Source organism: Terrapene carolina, unplaced genomic scaffold (assembly GCF_002925995.2).
Source record: "Terrapene carolina triunguis isolate 2854851 unplaced genomic scaffold, T_m_triunguis-2.0 Scaffold137, whole genome shotgun sequence".
Taxonomy (NCBI): domain Eukaryota; kingdom Metazoa; phylum Chordata; order Testudines; family Emydidae; genus Terrapene; species Terrapene triunguis.
The window spans coordinates 675,902-694,175 of NW_020664488.1; the positions used below are offsets into that span (position 1 = coordinate 675,902).

At 44.5% G+C, this 18,274-nt stretch overlaps 1 protein-coding gene across 1 annotated transcript; it reads left to right on the forward strand.

Annotated features, from left to right (window-relative positions):
* Nucleotides 1-813: 813 nt before the first annotated feature.
* Nucleotides 814-18,274, forward strand: LOC112120751 (ras-related GTP-binding protein A). Its single transcript, XM_024219901.1, has 10 exons — nt 814-1,124; nt 2,164-2,197; nt 4,987-5,086; nt 6,023-6,089; nt 6,928-7,150; nt 11,229-11,324; nt 13,094-13,216; nt 14,928-15,019; nt 16,220-16,335; nt 17,723-18,274. The coding sequence occupies exons 2-10, from the start codon at nt 2,171-2,173 to the stop codon at nt 17,818-17,820; spliced, it is 942 nt and encodes a 313-aa protein (XP_024075669.1). The 5' UTR covers nt 814-1,124; nt 2,164-2,170; the 3' UTR covers nt 17,821-18,274.

The following is an 18,274-nucleotide window of genomic DNA, read 5'->3' on the forward strand; positions in this document are numbered from 1 at the left end:
TACACTCTGAGCCTAATTCTGCACTTTGTACATGTGCGAAGCATACGCGTGGGACTTGCTTCTACTACACCCTAAGTAGGTGTCAGTCATGAACATGGAACTGGATCCTGCACATCACACACTATGCCCCCACAAATGCACCAACCATACCCCTGGTAACTGATCATACAGCACCTGGTACATGCACCAATCTACACAGTGTCCAGTCCTTCACTCCATGCGCTATTTATTTCATGCATCTTCCAATCATTCCCATGGGGCCCAATCCTGTACCCTATCAGCTACAACCGATACATGCTAATCATACATGTGACCTGATACTGCACCCCATACATGCATCCATCATACACACAGGACACGATATGCACTGCATATGCCACACCCCAGATAGGCCCAACCCAAACATATGGGGCCCAATCTGCACCACATACACAGTCATATAGATGGGACTCGAGTCTGCATCCTACACACTGTATATACCACGGGTGCCCCAGCCATGCAGACAAGGCCCGAGTCCATACCATACATGCAGCCCAGGCTCTCTGCAATCGTACACTGGAGCCCAGTCTTGCAAGGTGCTGAGTACCCATGACATCTATCGACATCAGCGGGCTTGGTGCTGCCCCCCGCCAGTGATCATGCCTGGTACTGAAGCAATGCCTCACTTATGGGCAATTTGCCCCCACGCAAGATGGCCGCTCTGGCTTCCCCCACCCTTCGCGGCCCTGCGGTAGTTCTCGCCCTTCCGCCTTCAGTCACCTGACGGGCGGGGGAGGAGAGGGCTGGGTGGCTGTTCACGTGACCGGCTGAGGCAGCCTACTCCCGAGTCTCGTGAGCCAGGGGCGCAGGGGGTGTCCCGGGGGCCGCATCCGAAGGAGGGGAGACCCCGCCGGGCGGCTGGCTCAGGCAAGGCCGAGGCCTCGGGGACTAGCGGGGGGATTGGCTCTGTCTGCGCGCCAAGCCCTGCCCCCAGGACCCCCCGCTGGGCGCGGGCCGGGAGAAACCCCCCGCCCCGCTGCGCTCTCACAGCCCCCGCTCGGCAGGAACGCGGCCTGGGGTGCAGAGCAGGGACCCCCCGCCCCACCGCGGGGTCGGCCCAGGAGGCGCCGCGCTCAGAGCTAGAGGTAACGGGGTCGGGGTCGGGGGGACAGCAGAGTATGGGGGAGGGGGTGTAGGGAGAGAGCGAGGTGTGTGGGAGACAGACGCGGGGGGGAGCAAGGTGTGGGGGGCAGCGGGGTCTAGGGGAAGGGGGAACAAGGTGTGGGGGGAGAGCGAGGTATGGGGACGCAGACGTAGGGAGAGTGGGAGCAAGGGAGTAGGGTATGGGATTGCTGTGGGGATGCAGTGACTAGGAGGGGGTCAGTGTGGCTGGGGTCGTGATCTCACTGGGGGTATGAGTAACTGGGTTTAAAAGACATGGGGTAGAGCAGGATCACTGACATTAAGCAGGAGTTAGCATGGGCAGGGTTCAGTATGTGAATGGCTGTGTAATAACTTGGGGTGGGGGGAACACTTTAGGTTGTAACTAGGGGGGTAGTATAGGGCTAAGGATTAATTTGCTTAGGGTGTAATGTCAGTTTGTGGGGTGGTTAGAGGATAAGGGGGATATTAGGATGTGTGGGAGCATGTGACCAGTTTGTCTTGGGGTTAGTGTGTACATGAGTGGCTAATGGTGAATGGGAAGGGTCATGGTGGTTTGTGTGTTTGGCTGGAACTACTTACTGTTGGGGTTTAGAGATTGGGTAATATGTGGAACAGTAATGTGGGGGTTAATTTATATGTGGGAATAGAAGTGTTGCTAATTGACAGTGCTGCAGGGGAATGGAGAGAGAGAGAGTGTGTGTATTAGGAGTTTGACATGCTTGTGGAGGGTGTCTGGCAGTGTTGTAGGGTTACTTTCCACCACACACTGAATTTATCTTGCTTATGTCTATTTTAACTCTTATTTTAATACATAACTAAGAGACTTGTAAGCATGGGTGTTTTAAGGATCTCTTTATGACAGGATGTTTTTCCTAAAGATCCCTTCAGCTCTTTTGCCTGAAGTTGTAAAGTGCCTTCTGTTGCTGGCCCTGTTATCCGGGTTGGGATGAAGTTGTTAACTGGAGCAGAGGAAAGTACAGCAGTGTAACAAGGATGCTTGTCTTTGTCTTAAATCTGTAGGTGGGTGATGCCAAGCACAGCCATGAAGAAAAAGGTAAGAATTGGATTACACACCCTCTACTTCTTTGCTGCCTGCATTGGCAAATGCTGATCAAGTTCCCCTTTGAACCTATAAAAATACCTTTGAGATCCCAAAGTGCTCATCAGATACCTTCTGGTGTGAGTGTTGTCTCGCCTCCTTACTTGAACCATGGCACCTAATTGCTTGAGCCGTGGCACCTCTTTCATTACAAATGAAGCACTGGCTGGTTTACATTAAAAGTAAAACAAGTTTATTAACAAAAGAAGATAGGATTTTAAAGTGAATTCAGGGATGATTTAGTTGGGGTTGGTCCTGCTTTGAGCAGGGGGTTGGACTAGATGACCTCCTGAGGTCCCTTCCAGCCCTGATATTCTATGATTCTATGAGTGCTTGCGCTAGTCTTATGATATGATCTTCATGATTGTCAAGTGACCATTAATATTCAAAGACCCTTTTGCATCCTGTGGTAGTGATGGCTGCTGTGTCCTTCAGTTAACATGATTGGACTTGAAAATGAGTATTTCTCAAATATTTTGATAATCAGAGCAGCTGGGCTTGCGCAAAGTGGAACCGGCCACAGTAATCACTAATTGAATACACCTCACTCATGGCAAATACTCAGGTAAAAATTTAGTGTTAAGGGGAGAAAATGTGTTATGCTCTAGTTCATATGTATGTAATGAAACACTCCTGAGCTCCATCAGAGGAATGTACTTTGGGAGGTTATATTTGCATTGAGGGGTTCAAGTGATATCTTATCTGGAGAGGGAAGTTTGGTTGTATTGGATAGTGATTGGGAGCCAATGATGGAAATACAGCTCCTCTACTCAGAAGTAGAAGTGTAGATATTACAGTGATAACTGTATTAGAAATACCTAAGATTGCTAACTAAAGAATGTGACTACTCTTGTATGTTTTACTTGGATCAGATTTCTCTTCTTCGCCCACATATTGGGGTCTAGTCCCTTTGAAAAGCCACCGGAGGTGGAATCTCACACCTTTGAATTTAGAGTCTATTTTAAATTGGATAGTGCTATGTCTAATTATTACAACAGGCTGACGCTCATACAGACATTTCTTCACCAATTTTGTTGTGAAATGAGATCAGATATCTCTCCTTTTAGCCTTTTATATGCAATCACCAGAAAACACTATACTTGGGGGTTAGCTTCAAAGAGTCTGAGATGCATTACAGGGCCTGTCTGCCTCTTTGAAGAAGAATATGTTGCCATTCTTCTGCTGCAAAGTCCACCAAAGCCTGTTATCCTGAACTTGGTTATGCTGTGGGAGCATTTCAACTAGTTTGTGCCTTAACCATGTGGTGAGCTGCTTTTGGAAGGGAACTAGTTAGCCTATAAAAAGTGACTAAAATGGCAAAGTGGGATTCCATGTCAATTGGTTAAGTCTGAGATTTGGTTTCTAGTTGTAAACCATGCTCTGAGATCTGAGAATCAAGTGGGTGTCTTGCTGACTCATACTCCATTGCCAGTCAAAGATTCTGTAGGACAGCTTCAGCCTAGAGTTGCATCTTTTTTTTTTTTTAAACCCTGTTGTCTATAATAGGATTTCAGAGGTGTTGCCAAAGGCAGAACTTTGTTTTGGGACTAGAACTTGGCTACTGATTCTTTTGATAGTGTGAGCCAATCCCTGCTGCTATCAAATCATTTAGGGTTGCTATTGAGCCATTCAAATGATTTCCTCCCCCCCCCCACCCCCCCGAAAGCAAAAACCTAATCACAATGTCTCCTGCTCTTTCATGGCCTGCTGACCTGGGAAGCAAGAGATTGGGATTGCATCTATGCCTCCTGCGTAGCAGTATTGGGTAGTCAAATTATACTGGCCCATCTGCTTTTAAACTTCTTTCTGCCTTCCAGCATGTTCACATCAAAAAGCCGGACTTGGATTTCATTTCACAGTCAGGGAGGAGAATCTGATTCTTGTATTGTGAGGTAGACAGTACAAAACATAAGCATTGTGGTGAGGGGAGGACATTGAATGGTCAAGTGTTCATGTCTGGTCAAGTGGTTTATTTTTTGGGTTTTTTTTTTTTAATGTTTTGGATTTAAATGTTTTTGGCTCATCAAATCCTTGTGCTTCTGATGAATCAAGAAGAGCAAGCTTTCATCTTAAGTGCCAGTGTGTTTGGAGAACATGTGTGGAGGCTGGGGAAGTGAAAGATTAAAAATTACTTCAAAAATAAATGTAGCTCTTCACTGGATGTCTGAAATCCAGCTGTGAACTCTGCAGAGTGCCTTCTCGCTGTATCTAGCAGAAATGAGCTCGGGTTGACTTTCTCTGTGAAACATTCATGCGTTGTGATTGTTTTTTATTGGCATGGGGGTCAAGATGAGGAGAATGAATAAGCTTCAAGAAGCACAGTTACTTTTCATCTCGATTTTAGGCAACTATACAATCAATACTAGGGACACGGTATGCAGCTCCCACAGTGTGATCTGACTGTGGGAAAGGAAGAAAGCAAAAGCCAAGGAGAAGAGGAGTGGTCCGTTTGTGTGTTGAGTAAATGGAAAGCATGTAAAGTGACAGAGTTTTAGAGTGTGTAATGCTGGTTCATTGACTATGAATATCAAGGAATTAAGAACACATGTCTTCCAGTCATTCAGGCTTTTGTTTGATAGCCTTTTCTGAGGGGGCCAAATCACAATATGCACAAGTCAAGTCCTCTGTGCATGGGGCTACTGAAGCCTTTTGTCTTTACACCATTAGTATTTAGCCATTAAAGAGCCATGGAGAAGCCAGCATTCATTGTGGTTTAACTCTTCTCTCTTGCCTTTCCTTACCAGGTGCTGTTGATGGGTAAAAGTGGGTCTGGAAAGACCAGCATGAGATCCATTATCTTTGCAAACTACATCGCCAGAGACACACGGCGCCTTGGTGCCACAAGTAAGAGCTTGGTCTTTTATTGACTCCTAAAGCATCTGCTCTTGAACTCGGGTTAACATTTAAGACCATCTGCACAGAGATGCAAGGCAGTTATCCATTGAGACTCTCACCTTTCCTCTGTGGATGGAGTAATAGAGTGTCTCCTATGTCTGCTGGGCCCCTCCATGAGGGGTCTGGCTGAAAATCTGAGCCAAAGTACCTCGGATGTGGGTGAGGTGGAATGATTCTTCCCTTTAAGCTGTGGGCCAGAAGGGGACTAAATGTTGATGCAAATAGAGTTTGCAAGCTAATGCTTTTCCACTGACCCTGCCTGCTCACAAAGAAGTGTTCAGAATGGCTGATGAACCCTCCAGAGAAGACCTGACTTCTCTATGCCAACGAGATGATTTGGGGCAGTAATAAACTGCTTGCTAGAGAGTGGGACTCAGTGGTCTTAGCAGAAAGACCTCTGCATGGATGATTCTGCAATACTCCATATCCATTGAAGGTAGGACATGGAGTCTTAATCTGCAGCAAGGGAGATTTAGGTTAGATATTAGGAAAACGTTTCTAAATATAAGGGTAGTTAAGCTCTGGAATAGGTTTCCAAAGGAGATCCCATAATTGGAAGTTTTTAAAAGCGTGTTGGACAAACACCTATCAGGGATGGTCTACGTTTACTTAGTCCTGCCACAGCACAGGGGGCTGGACTTAATGATATCATGAGGTCCCTTCCAGCCCTACATTTCTATGATTCTATATTCATCCATGGCAGAGTATACCTAGTAAAGCTGAGTAGCTGGAATTCCACACTTACAGCTCTGGGCTTTGAATAGTCACCATGAATCATGTTTTCAACTGTGTTGGATGGTAACTTCCCAGTAGTCCCCCTTTTCAGTTGTTCTGTGTTTCATGTACATGTGGTACAGTTACTAGACTTCTCTTGTCTCTTTCCAGTTGACGTCGAGCACTCCCATGTTCGATTTTTGGGAAATCTGGTGCTGAACCTGTGGGACTGTGGAGGGTAGGTGTCTGTTATTTTGCTTGTGAAACCCATGGAGGTGGCTGTGACAACTAGGATGGTGGTGTGATACGTTAGGAGGCTGTGCTTTTAGCTACAGTGAGGTGGGAATGCTTTCTGTGTATCAAGTGAACTGTTGATGAAGGCTTATAGAACTGTAGATGGTACCATATAATTAATAAACCCCACATCATAAACTCAGACATGGGGACTGGGTGAAGGGGGCTGACTTGATAATCATGGAGCCCAAAGTAACCTCTCCATGGGACAGGGGGAGTAGACTGCCTCTCCCTTCCCTCACTGCCTCTTTCTCCTGTCAAGACAATGTCTCTGAGCCTTGCAGCATGGATGAGCTACTTCTAGGGCTGCAGAAATTATTGTTGGAAATGGATTACAGAACCTTTTGTTTTGGGGTCATTGCTTCAGATTGGACCAAAGTGGTAGTGTTGGACCATTGGTTTTTGTTAAATGAATTGGGGGTGGTACTATCATTCCTGGTGGGTAGCTGTCCATAGAAGAAGCCCTCTCATTGACACTCAGCAGAGATGGGAAAGGCATAAAGGCTGAACAGCCTTCTGATGAATGGACTTGGTTTCCTGTAAAAAGTTGATATACTCAAGTGGGGCAGGGATGAGGCTCATTTGGAAGAGTAAGCTTACACCGCCCATGCTGTACCTGTTCTGTGGCTAAGGAGAGGACTTCAGTCTCTACAGTTGCTGTATTGATAGCTCAGTCCTCATACATAATAGACTTTCTTAGCAATGCAGACATATGGGTAAACCACGCTGGTCTGATTGATCTAACTGGAGTCCCTTTGCCTTGCTGCTATGCCCCTTTTCAGACAAGACACCTTCATGGAGAACTACTTCACCAGCCAGCGGGACAACATCTTCCGCAATGTGGAAGTCCTGATCTACGTCTTCGACGTGGAGAGTCGCGAGTTGGAGAAGGACATGCACTACTACCAGTCGTGTCTGGAGGCTATCCTGCAGAACTCTCCTGATGCCAAGATCTTCTGCCTAGTGCACAAGATGGATCTAGTGCAGGAGGACCAGCGTGATCTGGTAAGGAGCTGAGCATTGCCTTATCAGTGTGGGCTCTGTAACAAAGAGCATGCATAATGTTGTTGCCATCTTTCACTTTAAACATAGCCACACCAGCACTTTCTCCAGAAAGCTTTTTTCAGATTTGTCTGTGGGGAAAATCTCTGAAAAGTTGAGTTGCTCCCAACCTCCAAACCTGTAGTCCCCATGCTACTCCTGGCCCATTTTGTATAATGCCTGTCTAATGGCCTACATAGAGAAGAGACTCTCTATGCCAAATTACCTGTAATCTTCTCCTTTATGGTGTCAGTTTTAGCATCGTTACCAATTTTTGGGATATGGGGGACAAAGAAAAACCCAAAAGGTTTAACCTCTCTGTTGTACTTCAAAGGATTAGGTGATCAACTCTGTCACTACTATGCTGCTGGTTCAAATCCAGCTCAGCTGTGTATTGAATAAAAATAGTTACCATGTGTCAGCTGTTTAGCCTGTGTTGTAAATTGGGGAAGTCTCAATTCCAATCCTAGTGCACTGATGTCCACATCACAGTTGGCACTAGCCAACACAGAGACTGACAGTTGTAAGCAAAGGGGCCATGGACTATGAACTGGCGTTGAGTCTGACCTACCTTCTTGCTCAGATGTAGTCTCTTTACGGGCTGGCTGAAGTACAGCCAAGTATTTCCAGCACTCAGTGCAAAACCTGCAGCGACACTTAGGGATGGAGTTCCAAAGTGCCCAGCAGCTCCTGTTATTCCTAGGACGAGTGAGATTCCCCAATGTCCTCAGTGGGTGCTGTTGGCTGCTGAGCTCACTCTTCAATCTGGGCCATCGTAATCTTTAAGCCAGAAAGCTATACCCAGCTCCTGGTGTTAGATGAGAAATTAACTTTGTGGGTTAGATACGTTTCTTTATGACACATGCACTCCCCTAGCTCTGTGGTTCATCATCAACCTGGATCAGACCTGGAGATCACTTCTTTGGTCTAGTGCAGTGGTTCTCAAACTTTAGTAACCCGAAGACCCCCATTTTGATTTAAAAATTTTGCCACGGACCCCCAAGCCTGCTGCTCAGTCCCAGGTCCCGTCCCATCTCCACTCCATCCCCCAAAGCCCCACCCCACCTCTTCCTGCTCCCACTCCACCCTTGCCCCTCCTCTTCCCTGCCTCTTTCTGCCCCCTCCCACAAGTGCCCCCATCTCCCCCCCGCCCTCCCAGCACCTCCTGCACCCTGGGAGGGAGGGGGAGGAGTTGATCAGTGGGGTCGGTGGCCCCAGACATGATTCTTCCCCCTCCCTCCCAGCGCCTCCTGCATGCCGGGAACAGTTTTTCCCCAGCATGCAGGAGGCACTGGAAGGGGAGGAGAAGTTGTTGATCAGCAGGGCCTGCGGACCTCCTGGAGTACCCTCGCGGACCCCAGTTTGAGAAACGCTGGTCTAGCCTACTCAACACACTGAACTCTTTCTTGTCACTTCCAGCTTGATACATCCCTGTCCAGATGTGCAACGAAGGGCTCAGAAAAGAGCAAGGAGGCCACGTGCGTGAAGCCACAGGCTGGTCTTCCCTGGGTAGACAAACTTCAATGAAACAAATTGGCTCATAACTGAGCAGATACTGGCTAGTGTTCTGAGCCTCATTTTGTCACTCTAGCTCGATCTGGCTGTAACTTAAAGCATTTTCCTTCTGGAGCTTGTTTGAATATTACCTTCCATCCTCCCCAGGAAGGGGTCAGGAATGTCCTGGACTCTGCATAAGTTAAATGAAAGCTAGTTCCATAGGGCTGTGATGCTTGGTATTTCAGTTTGCTGTCCAGTAACTATTAACATCAGTATCCATATGCAGTTGGTTGGTGTGAATTCTAAGCATTCCCTGAAATAAGGAAGGGCATGGAGGAGTGGAATCATGCAGTGACACAACTTGAAAGCATTGCAACCCCTCTAGCAGGAACTGCTTTGAGGTATCTGCTAGTCTCCTTTGAGTCAGGGATTCTGTCTGCTTGCTTGGGCCTAACTGTTGACCTGACTTGAAAGTAGTGCCAAATTGTGGACCTTGGCATCTTGTGTGTATTGGGTTACGTAGTCAGTCAGGAGGTTTCTGTATGTTCCCTGCTTTCATGCTCCTGAAAACAGATTAAAAATAGCTTGTGGAAATCAGGAAGATAAACACTGTGACATGGGTCAGCTTTCACGTTGGGGTTCTTTTTAAGTGTACGAATCTCAAATGTCTTCTTAAGGTTGGGGTCTCTTGTGAATTGGAATATCAGAGAAAGAGAGGAGAAACCTCAAAGAAATCAAAATGCTGTTAATCTTCAGCATGTTGTTAACACAGTGGGCTGGGACAGAAATGATTTTTCCCTATCCCTGTTCATTCCTAGTGTCCACTTCTGAGACTTCCTACCTCATAGATGTGGGTGGAACAGACAGTCTGGATTTTGCTAGTGAATTTACTGTGAATAATTTATTTTTTCACACCAGGGGTTCACTGCTAGCTGTTTACTTTGCTTTTGTCATGATTTCTTAAGTTCTGATGTCTTGGAAAGTCTTATTTTGACCCATCTCAGCTATTTTTAAACCATAACCTATAAGAGCGGAGTAAGGAGTGGGACTGTGGGGTTATACAGTGACTGCTTAACCCATGGTAGCTTAGTTAATGCAGCACACTTCATTGTAGGGTTTTTTCCCCATCCTCTTTTAATCTGAACGCCTATTAAGTCCTTGTTCACATTCATAAGTCTATGCGCAGGGCCCTACCAAATTCACGGTCCATTTTCACAAATTTCACCGTCATAGCATTTTAAAAACCTTGAATTTCACAGTTTCAGATATTTAAATCTTAAATTTCACAGTGTTGGAACAAAGCATGAATATGTATTTAAAAATGGCAAAAGATAAACATGTAAAGCCCTTAAGTCAGCATTTCTCAAACTGGGGGGCCTGATCTAAAAGGGGGTCGCTGGGAGGGGGGAGTCGCAAGGCTTTTGTGGGGAGGTTGCAGCATTGCCACCCTTACTTCTGTGCTGCCTTCAGAGCTAGGTGGCTGGAGAGTGGTGGCTGCAGGCTGGGCGCCCAGCTCTGAAGGCAGCACTGCTGCCAGCCGCAGGGCAGAAGAGCTGCTTTCAGAGCTGGGTGCCCAGCCAGCAGCCGCCCAGCTGTGAAAGCAGTGAAGAAGTAAGGGTGGCAATTCTGCGACCCTCCTACGATAGGCTTGAGACCCCCTTTTGGGTCAGGACCCTCAGTTTGAAAAATGCTGGTCTCCCCCGTGAAATCTATATAGTATAGGGTAAAAGTATACAAAAAACAGATTTCACGGCGGAGACTAGATTTCATGGTCCATGACGTGTTTTTCACAATAGGGTAGGGCCCTATCTATGAGTGAATTTAGAACTCATGACTAATGATCATTGCCAGAGCCAGGCATGTACAAGCAGCAATTGTGCACGCTTCTCCTGCACAGATCTGCCAATTCACCTGGTTCCTAACCTGTAGCACCCACAATTTTTCAGTCCTGAGATCTCACCCAGCTCTGGTGATGTAACTCTGTCTTGATCTGCAGCCCCCTGTTCTTCCAGTCATGGGTCTCTCAGACAGCTCTGCTAGTGCACTTCCATCCTGGCCTGCAGCATCCTCAGCTGCTCTGGCACTGGAAAACATTGTGCACCCTTGAGTTCTGTTTTGAAATGCAAAGTTCTTACTATAAATGTGGTAAAATAACCCCAGCAGAAGCATTCACCAAAAACAGGAATGTGTGTGTTCATCTAGGACAGTGTTACTCAGACTGAGGCTCGGGAGCTGCAAGTGGCTCTTCAATGTGTCTCTTGTGGCTCTTTAAAATCACACAGTGTTTTAATATCATGTGCTGCAATTATTAACCAATCTAAGCTATTAGCCAACCAGGATGCTTTCACTATGTTGTTAAACAATTGTTGATAAAATAATACTTGGTCAGAATAACCAAGAAAAAAATTATATATAAAAATAGTAAATGAAACAATGAATTCACACTACTGTTGCTCTTTTGGGTAATGTTAATCGCTGATTTGGCTCCTGAACCACTGAGATCTGAGTATCACTGATCTAAAAATATCAAACTTCTGTCTTCCAGATTTTTAAAGAGAGGGAGGAAGACCTGAGGCGACTGTCCCGCCCCCTGGAGTGTGCATGCTTTAGAACGTCCATCTGGGATGAAACACTTTATAAGGTTTGAATGGCTGCTTCTCTTCATGTATGGCATTTCCATTCGTCTTCCTCCTGCTCTACTGTTGTGTAAACTGCATTGGCAGTCGCTACAGAATTCCATAGCTTGACTGGACTCTCCTAGCCCTTTAACTTCTAAATGTTTTCTGAAACAGGTCATTCCATTCTGGCTGTTCAAGGGGAGGACTGATGGCAGTTAAATTGCTGGCTTCATAAAATAAATCTACCTTTCCCTTCTCCCATCAGTATCATAGTCCTATATCTTCCTGTTAACATTGCCCACACTCTCTGCTTAATTCATTTAGAAGGAACCTCCACCCCACTTAACACAATAATGTGTTCAGCCAAGTGCAGAATTGTCCATGTTATATTTTCTAGGACATTGTCAAGTATTCAGTGACTCAAGTGATTGGGCTTCCACATCTGCCTGGGAGACTACTTCATATTCTCTAAGCTTGTCTTGATATCTAGCCTAAACTTTCCTTACCTTCATGCATCCCAGTTACCTATTAAGATCTCTCTCCAGATATTGGGTTGATGGATGTTAAATGGATCAGACTGAGAGCAAATTACGGTTCTCCAAGTGTCACAAATGTGCCACAACCATCTCAGTGGGCAAAGGTAGCGAGAGCCCATTAGCCTTCTTGTTAGACTGACATTCATAGGAGTTGATTTTCTGGCAGTCCCTTTGACTTCAATGGGAGGTGAAGCTGGGCACGTTCTAAAATCTATCCATGAGTACAGAGAATGCCCCAGTCTACAGTATGTGGCTTCAGCCTGAATGAAGCTGGTCCAGGCTACACCCTCCTGAAAATAGTTTTTCTGTGTCTTTAGTGTGTACACTGGTCCCATACTGTAGGCAGTTAGCATGTTTCCTATTTGAGAGCCAACTAGGTACAGATTGGCTACAGGGATCCATTTAAGAAGAAAGGTTAGCCAGTCAGTCATTGTGAATGCTCTTGTTTATGCTTCATATTGACATGCCCAGAGGCAGAACTGCATCATTCTAGATACAGTCCCATAAGAGCTTGTATTGAAAATGAATATTTTGGACCTTCTGCCTTCAGACAAGGTGAAACCTCAACTGTTCCCTTGAGCACCAGAGAAATGCCTATTAAATGTATAAAAGCTTTGGTTTTGCCCAGTTTGCTTGTATGTTGGAGTTCTAATACACAAGCAAATCACTGCTTGGCATAGGCAGTGAGGTGAAGCCCCTACAAACTGAGGGCCTGATCCTGAGATGTGCTGAACTTCACTGGAGCCAACTGTAATTGAGTGCTCGGCACCTCTTGGGATCAGTCCCTGAGTTAATGCAGTGGTTCAGAGCCTTCTGCTGTTACTTCTATGGGTACACAGCAGAGATCTGCTTATTTACAAGCAAGAAAACGGAAAACTGTGAGGCTTTAGCTGGGAGCAGTAAACAAATGCTTCTCCTCTGGAAACATGGGTTCAAATTCAGCCCAGACATCACTTGGCAATTAGATGGTATCAGACTAGTCCCTGCAAGATTTTTGCCCGTGTCACAATTTGACGTGACTGGTAGATTGTTCAAGAAAAAGTGTGTGACTGGAACACGAGTGGGGGCCATAACCATAATTGTAGTGTGTGGGCACAGAGAGATGGGAGAAGCTTGCATAACTCATGTCTCTGCTATCATTGACTGTAGCCTGAATTCGCTGACTCTTACAAGCACTTTGCATAACAAGAGAGGGAGGATGGGGACGCCCTTATGCAATCCTCATAGCACTCACTGTTCATTTTGTTTTCTGACAGGCTTGGTCCAGTATAGTCTATCAGCTGATTCCTAATGTCCAGCAACTAGAAATGAACCTGAGGAACTTTGCTCAGATTATAGAAGCAGATGAAGTTCTTCTGTTTGAGAGAGCCACTTTCCTGGTGAGAACTGCCATCCCTGCTCTTTGCTGGGTTCATTTGCTCCTCTGCCCTGTCCCTTAAGGGGACAGATTCCTGATTCTAAAATGCATAGGGATCCTTGTATGAAAAACACTGTAGAGTGCAAAGGACTCAGGTGGGGTTGATGACCATAGCGCATGCTAGGTGGAAGTTCCAGGTTGCAGAACTTTTCATTCAGTGCCTTTATGACAAAGAGAGTAAGGGCTTGCTTACACAGGGAAGCTATTCTGAAATAAGGTAGGATATGAATTTAAAGCACAATAGCTATTTATGTGGATTAAGCTAAACCAAACAAAGGTGCACTCAGTGTGGAATAAATGTGTCCACTTGAAAAAACGAGGAGTCCTTGTGGCAGCTTAGAGATTAACAAATTTATTTGGGCATAAGCTTTCGTGGGCTAAAACCCCCTTCACCCATGGGTTTTAGCCCACAAAAGCTTATGCCCAAATACATTTGTTAATCTCTAAGGTGCCACAAGCACTCCTCGTTGTTTTTGATGATACAGACTAGCACGGCTACCACTCTGAAACCTGTGTCCCCATGGAGAGTTATGGTGGAATAGCTATTCAGGGCAAGTTCCCTGTGTAGACAAGGCCTAATTCTGTTGCTTTTGACATGAACCAGGTACTCCTGTGACATTCCTGAAACACCCTCTCAGAGCAGTTAGGCTGTGAGCAATGTTAAATGCATGATTCACCTTTGCCTCCTCCAGTCTGTAAGGAAGTTTCACATCCCCAATGCCTGGTCCATTCTTGGAATTTTCAGAGAATTTCCTTCTGTACTACACAAGGGTAAAACCTTATTCTGACTTGAAAAATCTGCAGATTTTCACTTTCTCCCAGGTGGTACTTTAACCGTTCAGGGTCCCTCTGTTGCTGAGTACCTGATCCAATATAAACCTAATCCTGAGAGCTGTGTGAAAACTTTCCTCAAAACTTTCTTCCTGACACAATGTCCTACTTTTAAAGGAAAACTTTTGTAGAAATTTATTTTGTTTGAAACTTTTCAACAAAGTTGGGTTTTTGGGGGGGAGGTTGTAATGGAAAATTTAGGGAACCACATCTGTCTCTTGAAAATTTTCTTAGTAAATACTTGCCATCTTCCACCATGCTCTACTAGTTTCTGAGGGGTTTTGTAAATTAGTATGGCATTAATGATCGATGTGATTGACGGCATTGTAATAAACCCCTATTTTCATATAACAGCTATTTTTGGGACAGAAGCTTCTCATGCTCACAACTTAAAAGTGTCTTTTTTACAAAAAATATAAATTTCTGGATTTTTAGATTCTCTTTTCTGCACTCTCATATCTTTATAACTTCCCCGTGGACTTAGTCCTCCTCGAGGAGAAATCCTTTTGACATATTTGAAGAAACTCTGTTCAAAAACATCATTATGCATATTTGGTAATCATACTGCACATGCATACAGTGTGAGGGTTTGCTGGGTCCACATACATGCACATTTGTTTGAATATGCAATCAGATTTTTTTTTTTAAATTAAATAATTTAAACTATTTAAATTGCATTCTTGACAGCTTTCTAAAACACATTCTGCCTATTCTTTTGGGGGCATGTTGAAGCATGGGCAATTGCAGTGCGAGAAGAGGAGATCCTCGGGACTCATTAGGAGATGTGGTGGTGGGTGGGAACTTCTGCTTTGATTGCTGAGTTATAGTGATTTTCCTTGCAGGTTATTTCCCATTATCAGTGCAAAGAACAACGCGATATCCACAGATTTGAGAAAATCAGCAATATTATTAAACAGTTCAAGCTGAGCTGCAGGTGAGATGGATTATCTGTGTATTCACATTACTAAGAAATGGAAATCTTTAGACTGTGGGTGAGTGCCATCAGCCCGACTTGGCTGTGTTGATGTCCATCTACCCTGGCTAGACATAAATGATAACTCTGTGTTAACCAGACATGCCTTGTAAATTCTCTGTAGTGCATCCTGGCCTTGAAGTGAGTAATGGTTCTATGAATAATAGGCCACCAGAGAAGTTCTCTTATTCAGAGAGGTATTAGAATGTATCCTGTTTAATCATGACTCAGTTTTTCATGCCTTTCATCATTTTTTTTTTTTTTTTTCTGGTGTTCATTGAAAGAGGTTTGTTCTGAAACATTTTTGCTCCCATCCATTTTCTTCTGGGTTCTGCAGAGAAGTTATAGTACTGAGCTTGTGACCTAATGGCAGTTAATGACGACGCTTTGTGGCACTGCAAATCTAAGATAAGCACTTAGTTATGGGGGCAAGCTCCAAAAAGCTGGTTTGAGAGAGGAAGCACTTGCTCAAACAAATTTAGCAACAGTCACAAAAGAAAGGCAGAAGACTTAAGACAAAGTTAAACTTTGAAATAGGTTTTTTTTTTTTTTTTTTCAAAATTGCTCCACTGTTGCCCTTCCATCTCTAATACTTGAAAAGATTTAGAACACTCATAGGGTAGGAGCAGCTGAATAGCTACATGCATGCTTTAGTAGGCTGTTTCCAGAGTCTTCAGTTTTCTACTCTCTTCTGTTGCTGGTCCCCAGAGTCATTCTGCTATTGTTGACTTTCTGTCTGTGCTGAATGGTTCCAGTGTGCACTGCTCAGGAGACACTGACTTTTGGGGTGTAGCAAACTCAAACAGGTGTCAGTCACTATTGTGCAGTGCAAAAGCTTTTTTTATTGAGTTAAGTGTAAAAAGAGAACACTAACCCACCGTGGCTAGTCAGTACTGAACAGAGGGCCTTGCTTAAATTGTATTCAAGTTTTGTAACCATGAAGTAAATCAAAAATATAGCCACAGATTTTGTATCTGTCAAAAACAAAAAACCTAGTGTCACATACTGGCTTAGTTCTTATTTTACAAACAAAGCTGTGCAGTTATGAACACATGATGTGACTAAAGTGATCTCTAGATATGAGGTGCTATGTAAATAAAGCGCTTGCTTTTGAAATGGTCACATAACAGGAGTTAATTCACTTTTCTTTCCTCCTCACAGTAAGCTGGCTGCTTCTTTCCAGAGCATGGAAGTCAGGAACTCTAACTTTGCTGCTTTCATTGATATCTTCACATCGAATACATATGTGATGGTGGTCATGTCTGATCCTTCCATACGTAAGTTTAATAGAGCATAGGCATCTATTGTGTCGCTTTGACAGGGACCAAGAGCTAGTTAAACTTGCATTTGGCTCTTGATACCATAAATGAGCACCCATCTACATTGTACAATCAGCTAAGCCCCCAAGACAGTTGAAACAGTTTAATTCTGGAATTGTGGGTAGGACTAACATGTGTTAACTGTGATGCACCAGATGGGAACATGGGTTAAAAGATGGCTTGATCATGCAGTGCAAACAGCACCAGACTTTGCAAATCAAGTTCTTCTCTGCTGTTTCTCAACATGATGATTAATACAGATGGGAGTTTATTCAGGCAGTGTCAGTTAACATGTCTATTCTAGTAGAGTTGAACACAGTAAATGTTCTTTGCCAGATCTAATCTGGCAGCTGGGCAGTGAGTTTTGGGCCTAAATTTGAATTTGGGCATTTTCTAGGTGAATTGTTGTGCTTTGTTAGTGCTCCAATTATGGCTGCATTTTCCTTTTTAACTCAAGAAGCAATTGATGGATAAAATTACATTGCTTACAGCCAAAGAGTGCAGGCCCTTCTATGTTCTTTGGTAACATGTTTTCCTATTGCTCACTATGAAACTGCTTTTTGTATTACACTATTTGAGGATTTTAAGTGAGACAGACATACGGCACATGGGCCTAGTGCTGTGATTCCCTGAGAGCAGAAAATACCTTTTTAAAACTACTTTTCTGTATTTGGTTAGCCCCATGCGTTTAATCCTACCAGACTGGGGGCTTGCTACCAGCTGTGACATCCTTTGGAATTCCACAGATGGGAAGCTAAGAAAAAGCTAAAGCAATTTCCTTCCATAATCACAATTCCTGTTAACAAACTTGCATCAGTACAGTATACCTCCCTTTGGGTCTCAGACAGCACCATTCTGGGATCATCCAGCACAGCAACCCAATCTTGCCTGCTGTGCCCCTTACATTACATCCTCAGTGGCCTGGGAGTAGCAAAACAGATCTGGTAGAGCTCGCTATTTAGAGTAGTGGTACTTTTTCATAAGCGCTAGGCCCTTTAGGAAGAGAGGTCCTGTTTCCGTATGTTAGTTTTCCTGTCAAGAGTTTGATCAGTGAAATCTGACATTGGTCAATGTAAAGTATTCCCTTTTCAGTGCTACACAAGGTGGCAACTTGCCTTGTTTGTTTCACTCCTGGTGAAACCTATAGCTATGGAGCTTTAGGAGAAACACGAACCAAAACCACACAGAGCTTTGTGGCTTCAGTCCTGCTGCTGTGAACCAAAACTCCTGCGTTTTACACTACAGGGAACCTTCCTAGCTAACCTTTCCAGGCAGCTTTTAACTCCTGGTGATCTAATTACTCACATCCTTTGTTTTTTCCTCTCTTGCCCCTTCTTCCCACTAGCTTCTGCAGCTACGCTGATCAACATCCGCAACGCTAGGAAACACTTTGAGAAGCTGGAGAGAGTGGATGGACCAAAGCACAGTCTGCTCATGCGCTGAACACTGGCCAAACCACATGGTCTTTGGGGGAGAAAAGTTGGAACTGCAGTTTTTTTAGGAGAATCTAACAATGTGGGTGTCTTTGTGGGCTTTAAAATGAGTGTGCTGCTTACCACCGCAATCTTCTTTATTTTTTTCTCCTTTTAACATTGGACACTAGTCACTTGGATGATGTCTGGATACACAGTGGACCTTTGAGAGAGACTTCCTGGCACACTAGGGGTTGGGGAAGATACAAGGGCAGGTGATTTGCACTTGGCCTGATAAGCCTAGTTGCCATAGTCATGCACATTGAAGCCTTTGTGGATGTTTTCCTGTATTCCAGATGATCATATAAATCACAAGGATGGAATATTACTATTTTATCAGCAAGTTGCTAGGATACATTTATAAATTTCTCCTTGTCTTCAGTCATGAAAATAAATTTTTGCTACCAGGGACTTTGATTCCCAGA

Excerpts from the sequence above, each read along its gene's own strand:
- LOC112120751 (XM_024219901.1), top strand. The coding sequence starts at position 2,171 with ATGCCAAGCACAGCCATGAAGAAAAAG. Across the intron at positions 7,151-11,228 it reads AGGAGGACCAGCGTGATCTG|ATTTTTAAAGAGAGGGAGGA; the intron begins GTAAGGAGCTGA and ends TCTGTCTTCCAG. Across the intron at positions 16,336-17,722 it reads CATGTCTGATCCTTCCATAC|CTTCTGCAGCTACGCTGATC; the intron begins GTAAGTTTAATA and ends TCTTCCCACTAG.